The sequence below is a fragment of the Mixophyes fleayi genome, chromosome 2 (assembly GCF_038048845.1).
Source record: "Mixophyes fleayi isolate aMixFle1 chromosome 2, aMixFle1.hap1, whole genome shotgun sequence".
Lineage (NCBI taxonomy): Eukaryota > Metazoa > Chordata > Amphibia > Anura > Limnodynastidae > Mixophyes > Mixophyes fleayi.
Window position 1 is genome coordinate 194,127,782 of NC_134403.1, and position 18,197 is coordinate 194,145,978.

At 43.8% G+C, this 18,197-nt stretch overlaps 1 protein-coding gene across 2 annotated transcripts in view; it reads left to right on the forward strand.

Annotated features, from left to right (window-relative positions):
* The window catches only part of LOC142138501 (zinc finger and BTB domain-containing protein 8A.2-like), a 72,061-nt gene that overhangs the window by 31,242 nt on the left and 22,622 nt on the right, over positions 1-18,197 (forward strand). Inside the window, exon 4 of one of the 2 annotated variants that reach the window (XM_075195230.1) lies at positions 9,630-10,399. The exons of the other annotated variant lie outside the window; for it this stretch is intronic. Coding sequence (XP_075051331.1) covers positions 9,630-10,190 — 561 coding nt within the window. The 3' untranslated portion in view covers positions 10,191-10,399. Of the gene's footprint in view, positions 1-9,629; positions 10,400-18,197 lie in introns of those variants that run through there. 2 annotated transcript variants of the gene reach the window in all.

The following is an 18,197-nucleotide window of genomic DNA, read 5'->3' on the forward strand; positions in this document are numbered from 1 at the left end:
GATGCGAAACATGGCGATGCAAGAGCTTGTAAAAGCATGTCTGCCATATCACCCTGGAGCAACTGCTGAATGAGCAAAAAGCAAGATCCAGAACCTTAGGACTGTGTATAAAAAATAATGAAATAAAGTTGAAGCATCCAAAAAATCAGGAGCTGCAGCTGAAGACGTGTATGTGCCAAAGCTATGGTACTTTGATATGTTACACTTTGTGAAGGACCAAGAAACACCACGTACGTCCATTAGCAGCATGCCCACAGACAGCAGTCAATCCCCAGAGGTAGAGCAAGCATATGATATACCTGCAAGCGGCACAGTAAGTACAGTACATTATGATGTTGTAATGTAACTGTCACGGGCACTAGGAGTCTTTACCCAGGGATCACCAGATGGTAGGCTTACCAGAGCAATGTAGATGGTATTAGGGTACTCTGGTAGCTGGGTGATCACGGAACATGAAATGATGGCCGATGAGATGCTCAGGAAAGTCTATGACTAGCAACACTGGAAATGAGGTAATGATAAACAAGGAACTGTATGGACAAGGACACGTGAAGGTAGTCAGTGGTCTGCGATAGCAAGTTGTACCACTGCTATAGTGAGGAGGAATGTCCAACAGAAACAAGGAGGTGATGAGAGTCAGCGGTCTGCGGGTAGCAAGTTGCACCGCTGTCTGAGTGAAGGAATGGAATCCAAGTGGAGGTATCCAGGTAGTCAGTGGTCTGCGGTAGCAAGTTGTACCACTGCTATGTGAGAGAATGATGGAACAGGTGATACCGGAAACAGGGATCAGTGGTCTGACATCAGCAAGTTGTACCACTGAATATATATGTGAGGAGGTGCACAGGGGAAGACTGCAACACAGGATATACACAGGCACCTTATACACGATCCACAGTAATATGCACAATATAGATATATATATATATAAATGACTGAGCAGGTCTGCAATCTAGAAAGTCTCTTGAAGTAGTCCAGCACAATGATAACACAGTCAATGATGGCAATAGACTCAGCGGATAGCAGACTCCAGAGAGAACCAAACACAGTCCAGCAAGGTATGCAATACACAGCACAGTCAATGAGAAGTATGCATACCGTGGTTCAGCAGTAGCAGTCAGATGGGATTGCAGCGGTACCTGAGCGGCTGGAGGCCGACTGGATAGGAAGTCCCTGGATAGATGAAGCAGCGGTCAGCAGGTGCAGCGCACAGGTGAGTAGACCGACAGGGACACGAATCCACAGGAGTCAGCAACAGGTGGAACTGGACTTATAGGAAACCCAGGAGAATGGAGATGATCCAGCAGAGGGTAGTAGAAGAGATACAAATCCAATGCTGACAGGAGGGTAGAGACCAGTGGAACACGTGAAGGCGTGGAGAGTGGATCAGCAGGAGATGGACGATAGCGCTGACCACAGCGGCAGGACTCAGCGGCACACGGAAGTAACCAGTAGCAACCACAGGAACCAACAGCGATGGGAAACAGGAGTGCAGCGCAGGGCAGGAGCAGATGATCACGAAGTGTAGCAGATGATAATGAAAAGCGGCAGTCTCGAGGAAGCCACAGCAAAGATGAGATGAGAGTGTAGTGCACGGAGGCAGCGGGTAGCAATCAGCTGGCAGTCACGATGTTGAACACAGGCGAGTTGCAAGCAGGAGACTGTAGTGCACAGCGGCAGCGGATAGTAGTCAGCTGGCAGTCACGATGTTGAACACAGGCGAGTTGCAAGCAGGAGACTGTAGAGCACAGAGGCAGCGGATAGTAGTCAGCTGGCAGTCACGATGTTAAACACAGGCAAGTTGCAAGCAGGAGACTGTAGTGCACAGAGGCAACGGATAGTAGTCAGCTGGCAGTCACGATGTTAAACACAGGCAAGTTGCAAGCAGGAGACTGTAGTGCACAGAGGCAACGGATAGTAGTCAGCTGGCAGTCACGATGTTAAACACAGGCAAGTTGCAAGCAGGAGACTGTAGTGCACAGAGGCAACGGATAGTAGTCAGTAAACAGACTTGATGAGAAGCAGGTGAATGAGGTAAAAGCTGGAGTGCACGGAGGCAGCGGATAGCAATGAGCAAACAGTAATGATGATACAGTTGATGGTAGAAGTGGTATGGAACCACAGAGATAGAAGTGGTTTGGAAACCACAGGAATCAGCAGGGCTGAATACACGAGTAATACAGGAACACCTTCAGAGACTCATGAGGAATGAGACTCCAAGATCAGGCAACGTGGTGTTGACCACAGGTGCTTAATATAGGGAGGTTGCCTGATCTGCCAATTAAGTTAAAGGAGTATACACTGAAATATAGAAAAGGGCTGCGCATGCGCAGACCCTCAGGATGGTGGACGGCCACGGTTCCTAAATGTCCGGGAAGAGGCACTCACGGTCCGGTGAGTGACAGTACCCCCCCTTTTAAAGGTGGGCACAGAACGCCTGGAACCGGGCTTGTCCGGATTTTTGGAGTAAAACTTCTTCAAAAGGGCAGGAGCATTAAGATCTTCAGCTTTGATCCAAGAGCGCTCCTCAGGACCAAAGCCCTTCCAATGAACGAGGAAATGGAGGACTCCTCGCGAAATTTTTGCATCTAGTACCTCGGTAATCTCAAAATCCTCCTCCTGATGAACTTGAACTGGCTGCGGAGCTGAGGGAGGAGTTGAAAAACGGTTGATAATAAGAGGTTTGAGCAAAGATACATGGAAGGCATTAGAAATCCGAAGACTCTTAGGAAGAAGGAGTTTCACACATACTGGATTGATAACTTGAATGATCCTATAAGGACCAATAAAACGAGGGGCGAATTTCATGGATGGAACCTTCAAACGAATATTTTTTGTGGATAACCAAACACGATCTCCAATTTTCAGTGGTGGAATAGCCCGCCTCTTCTTATCAGCGAAAGATTTATATTTGACAGATGTCTTCTTTAAACAGGTTCTGACCTGAGACCAGATATTTTTAAAGGTCTGACAAACCGTTTCCACCGCAGGAACTTGGGTGGGCGGGAGGGCAGGAAATTCCGGAAAAGACGGATGGTGACCGTAGACCACAAAGAATGGAGTTTTGGATGATGACTCATGGTACATGTTGTTATGGGCGAACTCAGCCCAAGGGAGTAACTCTACCCAGTTGTCTTGATTGGCTGAAGAAAATATCCTTATAAAAGTCTCAAGATCTTGATTGACACGTTCGGTTTGTCCATTGGATTGTGGATGGTAAGAAGATGAGAGTGCTAATCGTATGCCCAAGGTTTTACAAAGGGCTCGCCAGAATCTGGACACGAATTGTACTCCTCTATCAGAGACAATCTCAGATGGACATCCATGGATACGGAAGATTTCTTTAATGAAATGTTCAGCCAGGATAGACGAGGAAGGCAAACCAGACAGAGGGATGAAATGAGCCATCTTCGAAAATCTGTCCACTACCACCCAAATAGTGTTATGGTTCTTACTAGGTGGTAAGTCAGTAACGAAATCCATACTAATATGGGTCCATGGTTTGGACGGAATGGGTAGTGGTCGCAGCAACCCTGCTGGGGTTCTGCGGGAGGATTTGAATTGCGAACATAATTCACAGGAAGCAATGAACTCTTTGACGTCTCTCCTCATTGAAGGCCACCAGTAACTTCGAGAGAGGATCTCAAAAGTCTTATGTTCACCGGCGTGTCCAGAAAAACGAGAGGCATGGAACCACGAAAGGATTTTCTTCCTTAGAGTAGGAGGCACGAGGGTTTTCCCAAATGGTAGCGTTTTGGTGGATGAAGCAGCCAGTGAGATACATTTGGGATCTAGAATGGTATGGTTGGAAACCTCTTCTATATCAGAGGACGTAACAAAGGCTCTAGATAAGGCATCAGCTTTTTTGTTTTTGGCAGCTGGTTTGAAGGTAATTATTAATTCAAAACGGGAAAAGAAAAGAGACCATCTTGCTTGACGAGGGTTCAAGCATTGGGCAGACTGGAGATATGACAAGTTCTTATGATCCGTGAAGATCGTCACCGGATGGCGAGCTCCCTCCAACAAGTATCTCCATTCCTCTAATGCGGCTTTGATAGCCAGTAATTCCTTGTCTCCGATGGTATAATTCTTCTCTGCGGGTAGGAGACCCCGAGAATAGAAGGCACAAGGGTGGAATTTTTGCTGTTCCGAGCGTTGGGAGAGAATAGCTCCTAAGCCCACATTAGAGGCATCTACTTCTAGAAAAAAAGGGAGTGTCACATCAGGCTGACGAAGGATTGGAGCCGAAGAGAAGGACTCTTTTAATGTTTGAAAGGCTTGAATAGCCTCAGTAGACCATTGCTTAGGATTAGCCCCTTTTCGAGTCAGGGCCACAATAGGAGATGCAATGGAAGAAAAGTCTTGAATGAAGCGTCTATAGTAATTGGCAAAACCTAAAAAACGCTGGATGGCACGAAGAGTAGTTGGCTGGGGCCAATGTAGTACAGCATTTACTTTGTCAGGATCCATCTTCAGACCAATTCCGGAAACAATATACCCCAAGAATGGAATCTGGGGTAATTCGAATGAACATTTTTCTAATTTACAGAACAATGAATTTTTCCGTAGCCTGGAGAGGACTTCTGCCACATGTTGGTGGTGAGAAGGCAGGTCCTGTGAAAAAATCAATATGTCGTCCAGATAGACGACGACACATACATATAATAAGTCCCGGAAAATCTCATTGATGAAGCCCTGAAAAACAGCGGGGGCATTACATAGCCCGAAAGGCATTACCAGATATTCGTAATGCCCGTCTCTGGTGTTAAACGCCGTCTTCCATTCGTCACCGGAACGAATTCTGATTAAATTGTAGGCACCACGAAGATCCAACTTAGTAAAAATACGGGCTCCCTTGATGCGGTCAAATAGCTCAGTGATCAACGGAATGGGATACCGATTCTTGATAGTAATGGCATTGAGTCCACGAAAATCTATACAAGGGCGTAATGATCCATCCTTCTTTTTGACAAAGAAGAACCCAGCTCCAGCGGGCGAGGTGGAAGGTCGAATGAACCCACGCTGGAGGTTCTCCCGTATATATTCAGATGTAGCTTGAGTTTCAGGTAACGAGAGTGGATAGACCCGGCCCCTGGGAGGAGTCTTGCCAGGAAGAAGATCAATCGGACAATCCCAAGAACGATGAGGAGGAAGACGTTCAGACTGAGCTTTATCAAAAACATCGGTAAATGAAGCATATTGAGGAGGGAGTCCCGGTGAAATAGCTGAGATGGAAGCTTGCTGTACCTTGAGAGGAATGACTTGGGAAAGGCAATGATGGTGACATTCAAGCCCCCAAGACGTGACTTGAGGGGTGCGCCAGTCAATCTGGGGAGAGTGACACTGAAGCCATGGAAGGCCTAAGACAATCGGACTTGTCGTAACAGGAAGAATTAAAAACGATATCTCTTCATGATGCAGAGCACCAATCTGAAGGGTTACTGGAGACGTACTCTGGGTGATGAGACCGTTGATGAGACGTGATCCATCAATAGCCGTCACAGTAATGGGAGTTTTTAAGGTAATCATTGGTAGAGACCATTGGTTAACTAACGATTTGGAAATAAAATTTCCTGCTGCTCCGGAATCAATCAATGCCTGTGACTCAAAGGTCTTGGTAGCAAAGGAAATAGTCACATCAAAAGCGCAGACTTTAGATTTCATAGACGATGGAGAGGACTCCAGGGACCCTAACTTCACCTCTCCAGAACTAGTTAGGGCCTGGCATTTCCCGATCTCTTAGGGCAGGAGCTGAGGACATGAGTGGAATCAGCACAATAGATACAGAGTCTATTCTTGACTCTTCGTTTCCTCTCCTCAGAAGATAACTTGGAACGTCCTATCTCCATGGGAATCACAGCAGGTGACACTGGACGAAACTGAGGGTTAGAGCGAAAAGGTGTTTTAGCAGAAGTCGTTTTCTCAGCCTCTCTTTCACGAAATCTCATATCAACACGATGGCATAGAGAGATCAAATCTTCAAGTGACGAAGGAAGCTCTTGGGTAGTCAGTGCATCTTTAATTTTATCGGAAAGCCCCTGCCAGAAGGCGGCAACCAGGGCTTCAGTGTTCCACTGAAGTTCAGAGGCTAGGATCCTAAATTGAATGACGTACTGGCCTACAGTATGAGATCCTTGTCGCAGACGGAGGATACTGGAAGCAGCGGAGGTCACACGACCTGGTTCATCGAACACACTTCGGAATGTAGAAATGAATTTGGCACTATCTTGTAATATTGGATCGTTCCTCTCCCACAGAGGGGAGGCCCAAGCCAGGGCTTGTCCTGAAAACAAAGAGATAAGATAGGCCACTCTGGAACGATGGGTAGAAAAATTTTGAGGTTGGAGCTCAAAATGGACTGAACATTGGTTAAGGAAACCCCTACAAGTTTTGGGGTCTCCATCGTACTTTGACGGAGTAGGCAGGTGAAGCGTGGAAGCTATAGACACCTGGGATGGCAATGGGGAAACGGAGGAAAGCACAGGAGCTTCAGTAGTAGCTGTCACAGTCTGTCCAGATGTTCCTTGGGAGGTTAATGACTGATAACACTGAAGTAACAGCTGTTGGCGGGCATCCTGTTGCTCCACACGGCTAACCAGATGTTGCAGCATCTCTTTGGCGGTAGGTTCCACATCTGGGTCTGTCATGGCCTGATCTTACTGTCACGGGCACTAGGAGTCTTTACCCAGGGATCACCAGATGGTAGGCTTACCAGAGCAATGTAGATGGTATTAGGGTACTCTGGTAGCTGGGTGATCACGGAACATGAAATGATGGCCGATGAGATGCTCAGGAAAGTCTATGACTAGCAACACTGGAAATGAGGTAATGATAAACAAGGAACTGTATGGACAAGGACACGTGAAGGTAGTCAGTGGTCTGCGATAGCAAGTTGTACCACTGCTATAGTGAGGAGGAATGTCCAACAGAAACAAGGAGGTGATGAGAGTCAGCGGTCTGCGGGTAGCAAGTTGCACCGCTGTCTGAGTGAAGGAATGGAATCCAAGTGGAGGTATCCAGGTAGTCAGTGGTCTGCGGTAGCAAGTTGTACCACTGCTATGTGAGAGAATGATGGAACAGGTGATACCGGAAACAGGGATCAGTGGTCTGACATCAGCAAGTTGTACCACTGAATATATATGTGAGGAGGTGCACAGGGGAAGACTGCAACACAGGATATACACAGGCACCTTATACACGATCCACAGTAATATGCACAATATAGATATATATATATATAAATGACTGAGCAGGTCTGCAATCTAGAAAGTCTCTTGAAGTAGTCCAGCACAATGATAACACAGTCAATGATGGCAATAGACTCAGCGGATAGCAGACTCCAGAGAGAACCAAACACAGTCCAGCAAGGTATGCAATACACAGCACAGTCAATGAGAAGTATGCATACCGTGGTTCAGCAGTAGCAGTCAGATGGGATTGCAGCGGTACCTGAGCGGCTGGAGGCCGACTGGATAGGAAGTCCCTGGATAGATGAAGCAGCGGTCAGCAGGTGCAGCGCACAGGTGAGTAGACCGACAGGGACACGAATCCACAGGAGTCAGCAACAGGTGGAACTGGACTTATAGGAAACCCAGGAGAATGGAGATGATCCAGCAGAGGGTAGTAGAAGAGATACAAATCCAATGCTGACAGGAGGGTAGAGACCAGTGGAACACGTGAAGGCGTGGAGAGTGGATCAGCAGGAGATGGACGATAGCGCTGACCACAGCGGCAGGACTCAGCGGCACACGGAAGTAACCAGTAGCAACCACAGGAACCAACAGCGATGGGAAACAGGAGTGCAGCGCAGGGCAGGAGCAGATGATCACGAAGTGTAGCAGATGATAATGAAAAGCGGCAGTCTCGAGGAAGCCACAGCAAAGATGAGATGAGAGTGTAGTGCACGGAGGCAGCGGGTAGCAATCAGCTGGCAGTCACGATGTTGAACACAGGCGAGTTGCAAGCAGGAGACTGTAGTGCACAGCGGCAGCGGATAGTAGTCAGCTGGCAGTCACGATGTTGAACACAGGCGAGTTGCAAGCAGGAGACTGTAGAGCACAGAGGCAGCGGATAGTAGTCAGCTGGCAGTCACGATGTTAAACACAGGCAAGTTGCAAGCAGGAGACTGTAGTGCACAGAGGCAACGGATAGTAGTCAGCTGGCAGTCACGATGTTAAACACAGGCAAGTTGCAAGCAGGAGACTGTAGTGCACAGAGGCAACGGATAGTAGTCAGCTGGCAGTCACGATGTTAAACACAGGCAAGTTGCAAGCAGGAGACTGTAGTGCACAGAGGCAACGGATAGTAGTCAGTAAACAGACTTGATGAGAAGCAGGTGAATGAGGTAAAAGCTGGAGTGCACGGAGGCAGCGGATAGCAATGAGCAAACAGTAATGATGATACAGTTGATGGTAGAAGTGGTATGGAACCACAGAGATAGAAGTGGTTTGGAAACCACAGGAATCAGCAGGGCTGAATACACGAGTAATACAGGAACACCTTCAGAGACTCATGAGGAATGAGACTCCAAGATCAGGCAACGTGGTGTTGACCACAGGTGCTTAATATAGGGAGGTTGCCTGATCTGCCAATTAAGTTAAAGGAGTATACACTGAAATATAGAAAAGGGCTGCGCATGCGCAGACCCTCAGGATGGTGGACGGCCACGGTTCCTAAATGTCCGGGAAGAGGCACTCACGGTCCGGTGAGTGACAGTAACAGATTTATTTATGTTCAAACAATCAACAACACAATAACAATGCATAACATGTTTATAAATAGTCATATACAATCATTTTGCCATGGCACGGCACCATCACCGTTGAAATATGAAAGGTAGTCCTCACGATTTAATTTTGCCACTAAACAACTGTTTTTAGAGTGGCCACACTCTAATGGTGTTAAGCCCTCTACCTCCATGTCCTCGTCATTACTTTCCACATTGACCTGGGTGGTAAGGCCACTGTTGCTTTTACGCCGCAGAAAGTTACGCAGAACACAACAGGCCATCACATCTTTGTCAAATTTGTCCAAACGCAGGTTGATTGGCGACTGAAAAACTCTGAACCTGTTGCTTAGAATCCCAAAGGCATTTTCAACAACACGCCGAGCACGTGACAGTCTGTAATTAAATATACGCCTTTCATGGGTCATATTTCTTTGCGGGTACGGTTTTAATACATTCCCATGCAATGCAAAGGCGTCATCTGCCACAAACACAAAGTTTAATCCATATTTTGTGCTGCTCCGCAATGGAAGGTTTAGGGCATTGTTTTTTAGTTTCTTATGGAAGGCAGTGTGCTCCAATGCACCCCCATCTGAGACTCTTCCATTTTTCCCAATGTCCACAAATAAGAATTCATAGTTCGCATCAACGATGGCCATTAAAATAATGCTGAAAAACCCTTTGTAGTTGTAGTAGAAAGATCCACTGTTTGATGGTGGCATGATTCAGACATGTTTGCCATCAATAGCACCACCGCAATTTGGGAAATTCCACAGTCTCTCACAGTCTTCCGCTATCACTTTCCAGTCTGCTTCGCTCGATGGGAACTGAAACATAATGATGTGTACATAGTTTACATTTGAACATGCATGCAATTACATCCCCTCATTCGTTTGCTCTTTTTCAGCCTGCACTACTGTCTGATGGGCTCCTGCTGGAAGTTGAAGACCCGGATGCTACAACAATTTATCCCACTCCACGTGAAAGCCAGCTAACTGCTGACAGGCAAGATGAGACCCAAGATGATACACCAGCAAGAATAAATCAGAAGCGAAAGAGACGCAGAATACATGAAATAGCAGAAAGTGATGCACTGGCAGAAAGGATGCTTGATTGCGCTAACACTCTGCTAACACCAAGAAAGGAACAGGACACATTTGAGTTACTCCCATCAACATTAGCTAGCAAAATGAGAAGTAGTAGCAAGCGCATACAAACTGAAATGGAGCGGCTGCTGTGCGACGTCATGTGTAGGGCTTCCACTGAAGATTTGTGGCTGGACACATGTCTTTCCTCAACTAACCATAGACACCAACAAGCATACACATTTCAGACCATGGGTGGACAAAGCGGCATGTCTCAACCTTGTATGACATCCACGTTATTACCATCAGTAAGGATGCCACATTACGCTGGGGACACACCTGGTATGGACACAAGCGAAATTTTGCACTACCAACATTTATAAACTATTGCGCTGGTCCTAACAATTTATGATTTGCACATTCCAAGTTAAATGTATTTTTACAACGTTAAATATGTTAATATGTAAAACAATATTTTTACAATAAATACTGTTGCTTTTCACAAACCTTCATATACTGGTCACTGAGAACTTCAATTATAGCATCACAGGTGTCAGGTATTATCATGCCAAGAGCTTGAGGTGAAATAGCCGTACTGTATTTCAGATCTGCCAGTGTTTTCCTTGTTGCCAAAAAATGTAGGGTTGCCACCAGTCATTGCTCTGGCGGTATGGGTCTCCTTAAATGGGTGTTCTCCCGCTGGATGAGAGGGGTTACAAGTTGGAGCAGTTCCTGAAAAGTAGAATCATTCTTACGAAGAAAATTCTTGAAATCATCGGGGTTGTTGTCCCGTATCTCCTGCAGCAGGGGCATATGGCAGAACGTGTCTCTCCTCTTGAACCACTCTTTGCTCCAACAAGATCTATTCTTTCTCCTTCTTTCCTTCGGTTCCGTACCAGCAGTCTTCTTGCCACAGTAAGCATGAGAAGTGCAGCTGCTTGTTCTTGTTTTGTAGCCATTGTACGTTTCCAAATGGGAATGAATGAAGGGACAGTGTAGCCTTCTGTTTTTAAGCTGTTTTGGGAGTTAACTATAGTGCAGAGTCCGCCCCTTTATGCTAATGTCTCCGGCATCTCGCACATTTCCCCGCAAATGTCGCTGCAGTGTGTACGAAATTAAAATCATTGCTCACGACAACATGGCTGTAAAAAGTCGCTAAAGGGACGTCCGCTCTTCCCTTTCTCGTCCTAAACAAGGCTAGTGTGTATGCAGTCCATGGACCGAGCGATCGGACTATCGATTGCATGTAAAATCGCTCGGCATAAAAAGTTAGTCAAAATTTCTGTAGTGTGTACCCAGCTTTACTCTCGCATGTTGCACATATATACTGGACTGCTCTATTTTTACACTGCATTTTAGAGGTTGTGCTAATCCATGCCCCATCACGACTTTAAGTAACATTGTACATTTTACACCTCCCACACCCTGCAACACAAAATGTTTTTATCAGGTGCAGAATTTGCACCCAGTAGCAGAATTTGCTCCTCGCTCAAAATCAGCCCATAGCTTTGAATGTTATTGGTAGCTCTTTTATATAAGGTTTAGTGGGGCTTTTAAAGGTTTATTCAAATAAAATTTTTAATGCTACTTACCTGTTCTCTGTTGAAATGGTGGGATTCCTAATGCATTATTCACACAGTGTTGTCAAGCCCTGGTCTTAGTGGCTTAACAAGAAGGTCTTCTTGAGACCTTATAGAGCTTACATATTAAGGCTGTGCTGGTAAGTAACATTTCAAATTGTGTTTTAGCTTATTTATTTCCACCCCAAGCTATTTTTTTTTTATTTTGGGTGGAATTAGCCTTTAACAGTAACAGTACACAAAATCCAAATCAGACAAATAGCTCTACCAAATCATTTAAAAAAAGATTCTGATGAATATTGAGCTTAAATCTTAAAAATAATTAGCATATTCAAATTACGTGAGATCAAAATTATATTATCCAGTGGTCTTTTTTAAAAAAATGTTTTCTTTTTTAATTGAATCACAATAACACATCAAATAGTATTTCTTGTATAATTGTTACAGTTGAGGATATATTAACAAAGTTCCTTTCAAGGAAATACAGTAAATATTAATTGTAGGTAGTTTAATTTGTATGATTATTAAATGAGTTTTCAGCATCCAACTTACATAACCTGAAATTAGTGAGTTTTAGTTTTCAGGTAAATGAACAATAAAACATGTTGGGAAAGGGAAGGATATGGGGGGAGGAGGGGTAAGGTGTGACAGAGGGGTGAAGGCCCCTCGTGTTAACCCAGATATAGTTTACATTAGAATTGGATGGTCTCCAAACAGTAATCTTGTTTCATACTAACTTGTCATGTGAAAACGAGTTTTAATTTCTGACTTGATTGTTTCAGAGCGTGTTTCAATAAAACTTTCCCAAACCGAAAAAAAAATTTTAAATTCTTTGTTTCTTGTGTAAGGCTGCTTCTAGACAGTATATTTTAAAGATGTAGAATAACTTCTCCTTAAACACTGTCATAGAAGGTGGCGTTGTCTCAATACATGTGTTTGAATTGTTGAAGATGACATTTTTTTGCCCACTGCAGATATAATAGTGTTTAGCTTTTTTGCTTCCCCTTGTTAATTTTGCTATTGTTATAGGAATGTTACGGCTAATGGCTGTTATCATAAGCTTGCAGAACTAGGAGTAGAGGTCTTCACCTATAGAAGCCACCTTTCCCTTAGAGCTTGTTACGCTCACAGGTACTCAGATTCTCCCAGGTCTTAAACGCAGCAAAGTGTAAGCTTATCAATAACACCGTAGCACAGAGTAGGAGGCGGTGACAGGAGATAACGATGGTCAGGAATAAGCCGGGTTCTAAGACAGAAGCAGGCAGCGTGGCAAAGGTCAGGGCCGGCAGCAAGCAAGGGTATCCGAGTAACAAGCAAAAGGTCGGGCCACCAGCAAGTAATCAAAGTCCAGGAAACGAGCTAAGGATCATACACAGTAATCAATCCAAGAATCAGCACAACAGACAGGAGCAGGTCAGCTAACAGGAACTGAACGCTATAACCGCCAGGGAGGCTAAGCCCTCCCTGTCTTTAATACATAGAAGGGCCAATAAAAACCATGGGGCATAGCAGGATTAATTAGCCTCAGAAGGCTGTAATTAATTTTGAGACGTTTGCGCATGCGCCCAACTGCCCCTCATGTCTGCGCGCGGCGTCTTGGTAGCAAACCGTCCCGGCTGAGACCGGAAGTGACGTCCCGGTCACCATGGAGATGGCTCAGATGCAGCCAGTCTGTAAGCGAGTCGTGGCGGCTTGACGCACCTCCGCCACTCGTAACAAGGAATACCTAAGATTGCCCACAGGTGACAATTTTAAATTGATATAACCTCTTGAAGCCAGGATTTTTTAATCGCAGGACAGCACCATAGACAGTGATATAGAGAGGCTGGCATGTTGGTGCTTTTTGTACCTTTTGCAGTAACTGCTGTATAAATGATTTTACACCTAGATGGGGAGAGGTATCATCTATAAAATATTATATACAAAATCTCCCTATATGTTGTGTAGATTAATTAATTGTGACAAGTTAGCTAGAATTGTGCTATGTTGGAGTTGAGGGAATTGTACTTGCCAATCCTGGTTCTGTATTCTCTTGCAAATATAAGAATTCATAAGGTAATGTACAATAGTTCATCTGTCATCACCATCTGCTGAAAAAATTGTGACTCTGTAAACTCTACAATAAAACACGATTGTGGGAACGTATACATTAATGCAATATCGGACCCAACAGTCGTTTATCGTGTGATTTGGCATAATAATCAGGTGAAAAACTTGTAGTGTATACCCAGTTTCACTTAGAGACTGCATGGGTGTAAAATAATGTTGTTTTTTTAAGCTAGGGTCAGTCAGCATTCTGACTGAAGTAACCCCTTCTTTTTTCCATTTTGTGAATGGATATGAAGCTTCACCTCCATCGAGGTGGCTCTCGGTACCATTCTCAAGGCGCCATTGGGTTACTCCTCCACGGCGGTGGCCGCTCCCTGAGTGGCGTATATCGTGAAGCCCATACCTCCTTGCGGTAGTCTCAGGTAAACACCAGCTTCACATTAAGAAAGAGGGGAAAGAATGATCTTTGGGGCACTCAATTGGACCAGTGTATTGCTAAATTTGATAACCAAATTCTGTTAAATATATCTTTATTGATTTATCATTAAAACTTACTAGTAGCGAAATATAAAAAGTGCATAATGGATTACACATGAATTAAAAATAAACTGATAAAATAGACAATGTTAATTGTCTAGCCGCGATACTGCTATCAATAACTTATTAAAACAAGGTCTGGTTTTCATGAACACATTTCATAAATTTTTAATAGAGTTCACTTAACATATTACATGAGATTTCTTTCAATAACTGATTGGAGTTCACTTAGTTACTTTCTAGTTAATAACATAACATAGTTATACACACACACACTACATTAATACTTGCCACTCCTCTACACAGGTGTCTCCTTTTATCTGCAACTTCGGCTTCCATCCTCGGGTTAACTTCTTGGCCTCTATAGTTCCCTCAGGTTCATCAGATGTTCGCAGTACTGCCATTCAGCTGGTGCATGCGGCCCTCAAGCAAGCCTCTTTCAGATCTAAACTCTTTGCCGATTTGCATCGGAGACAATGCTCTTTTAAAGTTGGCGATAGAGTTTGGCTCTCTACACAAAATATTAATCTTCGACAACTTTGCAAGAAACCCAGTCCCAAGTTCATTGGACCATTCGTTATTGTCAAGCAAATCAATCCTGTAACCTTCAGACTGAATATCCCTCATTCTCTCAGAATTCCGAACATCTTTCATTGTTCACTTCTCAAACCAATTACTCTGTCTCGTAAGTTCAGGCCTCATCAGGCTCACAGACCCCGTGCTGTCAAAGTTATTGGTCGCCAGGAATTTGTTGTGAAGAAAATTTTTGACTCCAAAAAAGTTCAAGGACATGTCCACTTCCTGGTACACTGGAAGGGTTATGGCCTGGAAGAATGTTCTTGGATACCTCAAGGAGTTCTTCAATTCCCTGGAAAACTGCTGTAGCTCATTGTTTACTCTGTGGCCACGTTCCGGCCATCACTATGGTGATTCATCAATGACACTTCTGCTTTGTCCCAGCTGTCACCTAGGCAAAGGTCGGGACGCTCTGCTAGTTAGTGCTGTGTCCCAGCATTGAGAGGTAGCCGGGCGTGCATACATTTCACCTGTCAGTCAACAGCCTACTGAGGCTGATTACTCATCTTGGGTCCCTTCTTTTCTTATTGGTTTACTTAGGTAATTAAGGCAGGGAGGGCTTAGTCTCCCTGTCGATTATAGTGTTCATTTCTGTGGATTGCTGTCCTGCTTCTGTTTTGTCTGCTGACTCCTGATTGATTTCCTGTTACTGACCTTTGGCTTGATCTGGACTTAGATTATATGCTGATTGCCCTGACCTCTGACTTGTCTTTTGGATTTTCCTGCTCGCTGCCAGCCCTGACCCTGTCTGTTTTTAATTTCTCTATCTGCTCCAGGCCTCTGACCTCGGTCTGCTTCTGACTGTCCGCTACCTTCCAGTCTACCGCCTCCAATTCCCCTGCTGCAGTATTGCAAATAAGCTACATCTAAGTACCTGTGAGCGCGACAAGCTATATGGGAAAGGCGGCTGCTATAGGCGAAGACCTCTATCACTAGTTCTGCAAGCTTATGACAATAGCCGATAACTGTAACAAATTGGCTCTACCTATGTATGAAGATTTGCTCTGGCTCCGGCTTCATTCACCCATCTTAGACTGGCGGTCTGCACAAATTCTTTTGTGGGGTTCTGATTACAAAGTTACTTGTCTAAAAAAAAAGTATTCCCTTCTAGGAAATCCTCTGACACCCATCCATGGACCTCAGAGCTCCTCTTCCCCTCATCATAGAATTGTTTCACCGCATTAAAGGAGCCAGCATTTTTCTATACTAGACCATTCCTAGGCTTGCAATTTAATCTGCATCTGTGTATCTCAATGATATTCTAATATTCTCTAGAGACATACATTCTCATAGTAGTCTCCAAGACTCACCCGTATTCAGAAACATCAGTTGTTTTGCAAACTCGAGAAATACATTTCCAAACAAGGGAGTGTGTCTTTTTAAGGTACATTGCTTCAGGTTAAGGTTTACAGATGGACCCAGAGAAAATTCAGGCTGTTATCAATAGGCTGTAGTTATCTGGTCTAAAAGCTATCCAGCGATTATTAGGGTTCGCCAATTACTATCACCAGTTTATCTGAGGGTATTCTACTCTTGTGGCCCCTATCATGGCTCTTAGCACGAAAATGCCAATATCTTGAAGTGGTTGTCTGAGGCTATCTGAGCTTTTAAAACTAGCTTTCATTTCTGCTCTTTTTCTGAGGCAACCTAATCTTTCACAACCTTTTTTCATCAAGGTTGACACTTCTTCAATAGGAGTAGGTGCTATTCTTTCCTAGGGCCTGATTCATCAATTTTGAGTGCATTATACGCTAAATCACTCAAACCGGGACATACACCAGCAAACAAAGCCCTGACGGCTCCGTCTTCGAATGCAAAGGATACTTACTACAGCTTACAATTTGAGTGAGTGAAAGGGCGGGGAAGGGGCGTTTTGCTGTAGTCAATGTACAGTGAGGGCATGACAACCACAAGCGCACGCAGCCACATCCGAATCAAACTCTGGGCATCTCAAAGTTATTTGATTTTCTGTTCTGCTTTCTGTATCTCCAGCTACAGCTCTAGTCTAAGTAGTCTCCAGCTACAGCTCTAGTCATGACAGTCGTGTATGTGTGCTATAATATGTGTTTGCAATCAGGAGCAACTGTAAAAAGGTATTTTATGTTCATTAGACATTAAGAACATCCTAATAAATGTATTTCATGGGGGGATACAATATTAAAAAAAAAACTTTTTTTTTCTTTTCTTTTACTGTTTCATCACTAATGCCTATATTATTAACAGGTAACATTCATTTAATATTTTTTTTTTCTGTGTGTTCTCTTGCAAATTTATATTCCACATAGGTATTGATAATCTATATTCTCAGGCGCTTAAAAAATGATTTCTATCAATATCTGGCAGGGTCAGATGCAGCTGGAAAATGGGCAAGGTCAAGCCCAAAATAAATATAGAACAAGAAAAGCAACCAGCGCAATATAACCCCCAGAGATACGTTTCAAATAGTGTAATGTCTCAAATATCAAACCGGCATGTAAATAATATAACAAACAAATTTATTGCAAATAATATAAATAATATATAAAAAAAAATTGGTGCGCCAATAGTAGGTATAAAGCATAGGAACTTTAGGGTCTTTACCCAATATAATAATGTCCATAGACCACTTGTGATATCAAAATAGGAACAAATATCAACAGTAATAAACCGCAGCTGATATTGCAGTGTGTCCGATCATCCATTTACTTAAGACCTAAAAGGATCTTACAGCGATTGTCTATCGGGACTGTGTACCGCTCTTTACCTAGGAACTATCATACCGCTGTTTGTATCCGGATGAACATGAAGAGGGTGCGCACCCACTAAATCACGTCACCGCATGTTACTGGGAGTTCCATCAATGTCTCATCCAGCGGGGAAGTCCGTGAGTTATCTCTCCAGCGGTTTATTACTGTTGATATTTGTTCCTATTTTGATATCACAAGCGGTCTATGGACATTATTATACTGGGTAAAAACCCTAAAGTTCCTATCTGAGATCTTTGGCTTTCTAATCTGGATCAACATCCCGTTTTTACACGTTATTCTGGAGTAACATCTCGTTACTGTGTGAAAATCTGATGAGTGTTTAATTGATGATTTTGAGATTTATGGACACACTGTTCTCTATGATATCATTGCATTATTTAATGTGGTTTTAGTATACATATGGAATTTTTACAACGTGCTATACTGCAGGTTGCAATCCCAGCAGATATGCTTATCATTTTGGTTTTATATGTTGAGATTTGATGCTTTATACCTACTATTTGTGCACCAAATTTTTTTTATATATTATTTGCAATAAATTTGTTATATTATTTACATAGGTTTTGGATGTATCCTGCAGTGTCTTGCATAGTAGAGCAGAGCAGACCTACACCCGAATTCATCAGTGCATGTATGTATTTGAACAAATGCACATTGCGCTCAGAATGCTTACCTTGATGAATCAGGCCCCTATTGTTTACCCTCTGGTAAGCTCCATCCTTGTGGTTTTTCATTCTCTGAGATTTCTTCCTGTGAGAAGAAAATTATATCATTGTTGACAAGGAATTGCTGGCAATGAAATTGTCATTAGAGGAATGGAGACATCTACTGGAGGGTTCTCAGTTCCCAGAAACTGTTTACACTGACAACAAAAATGTGTCATATCTGCTGAATGCTCAAT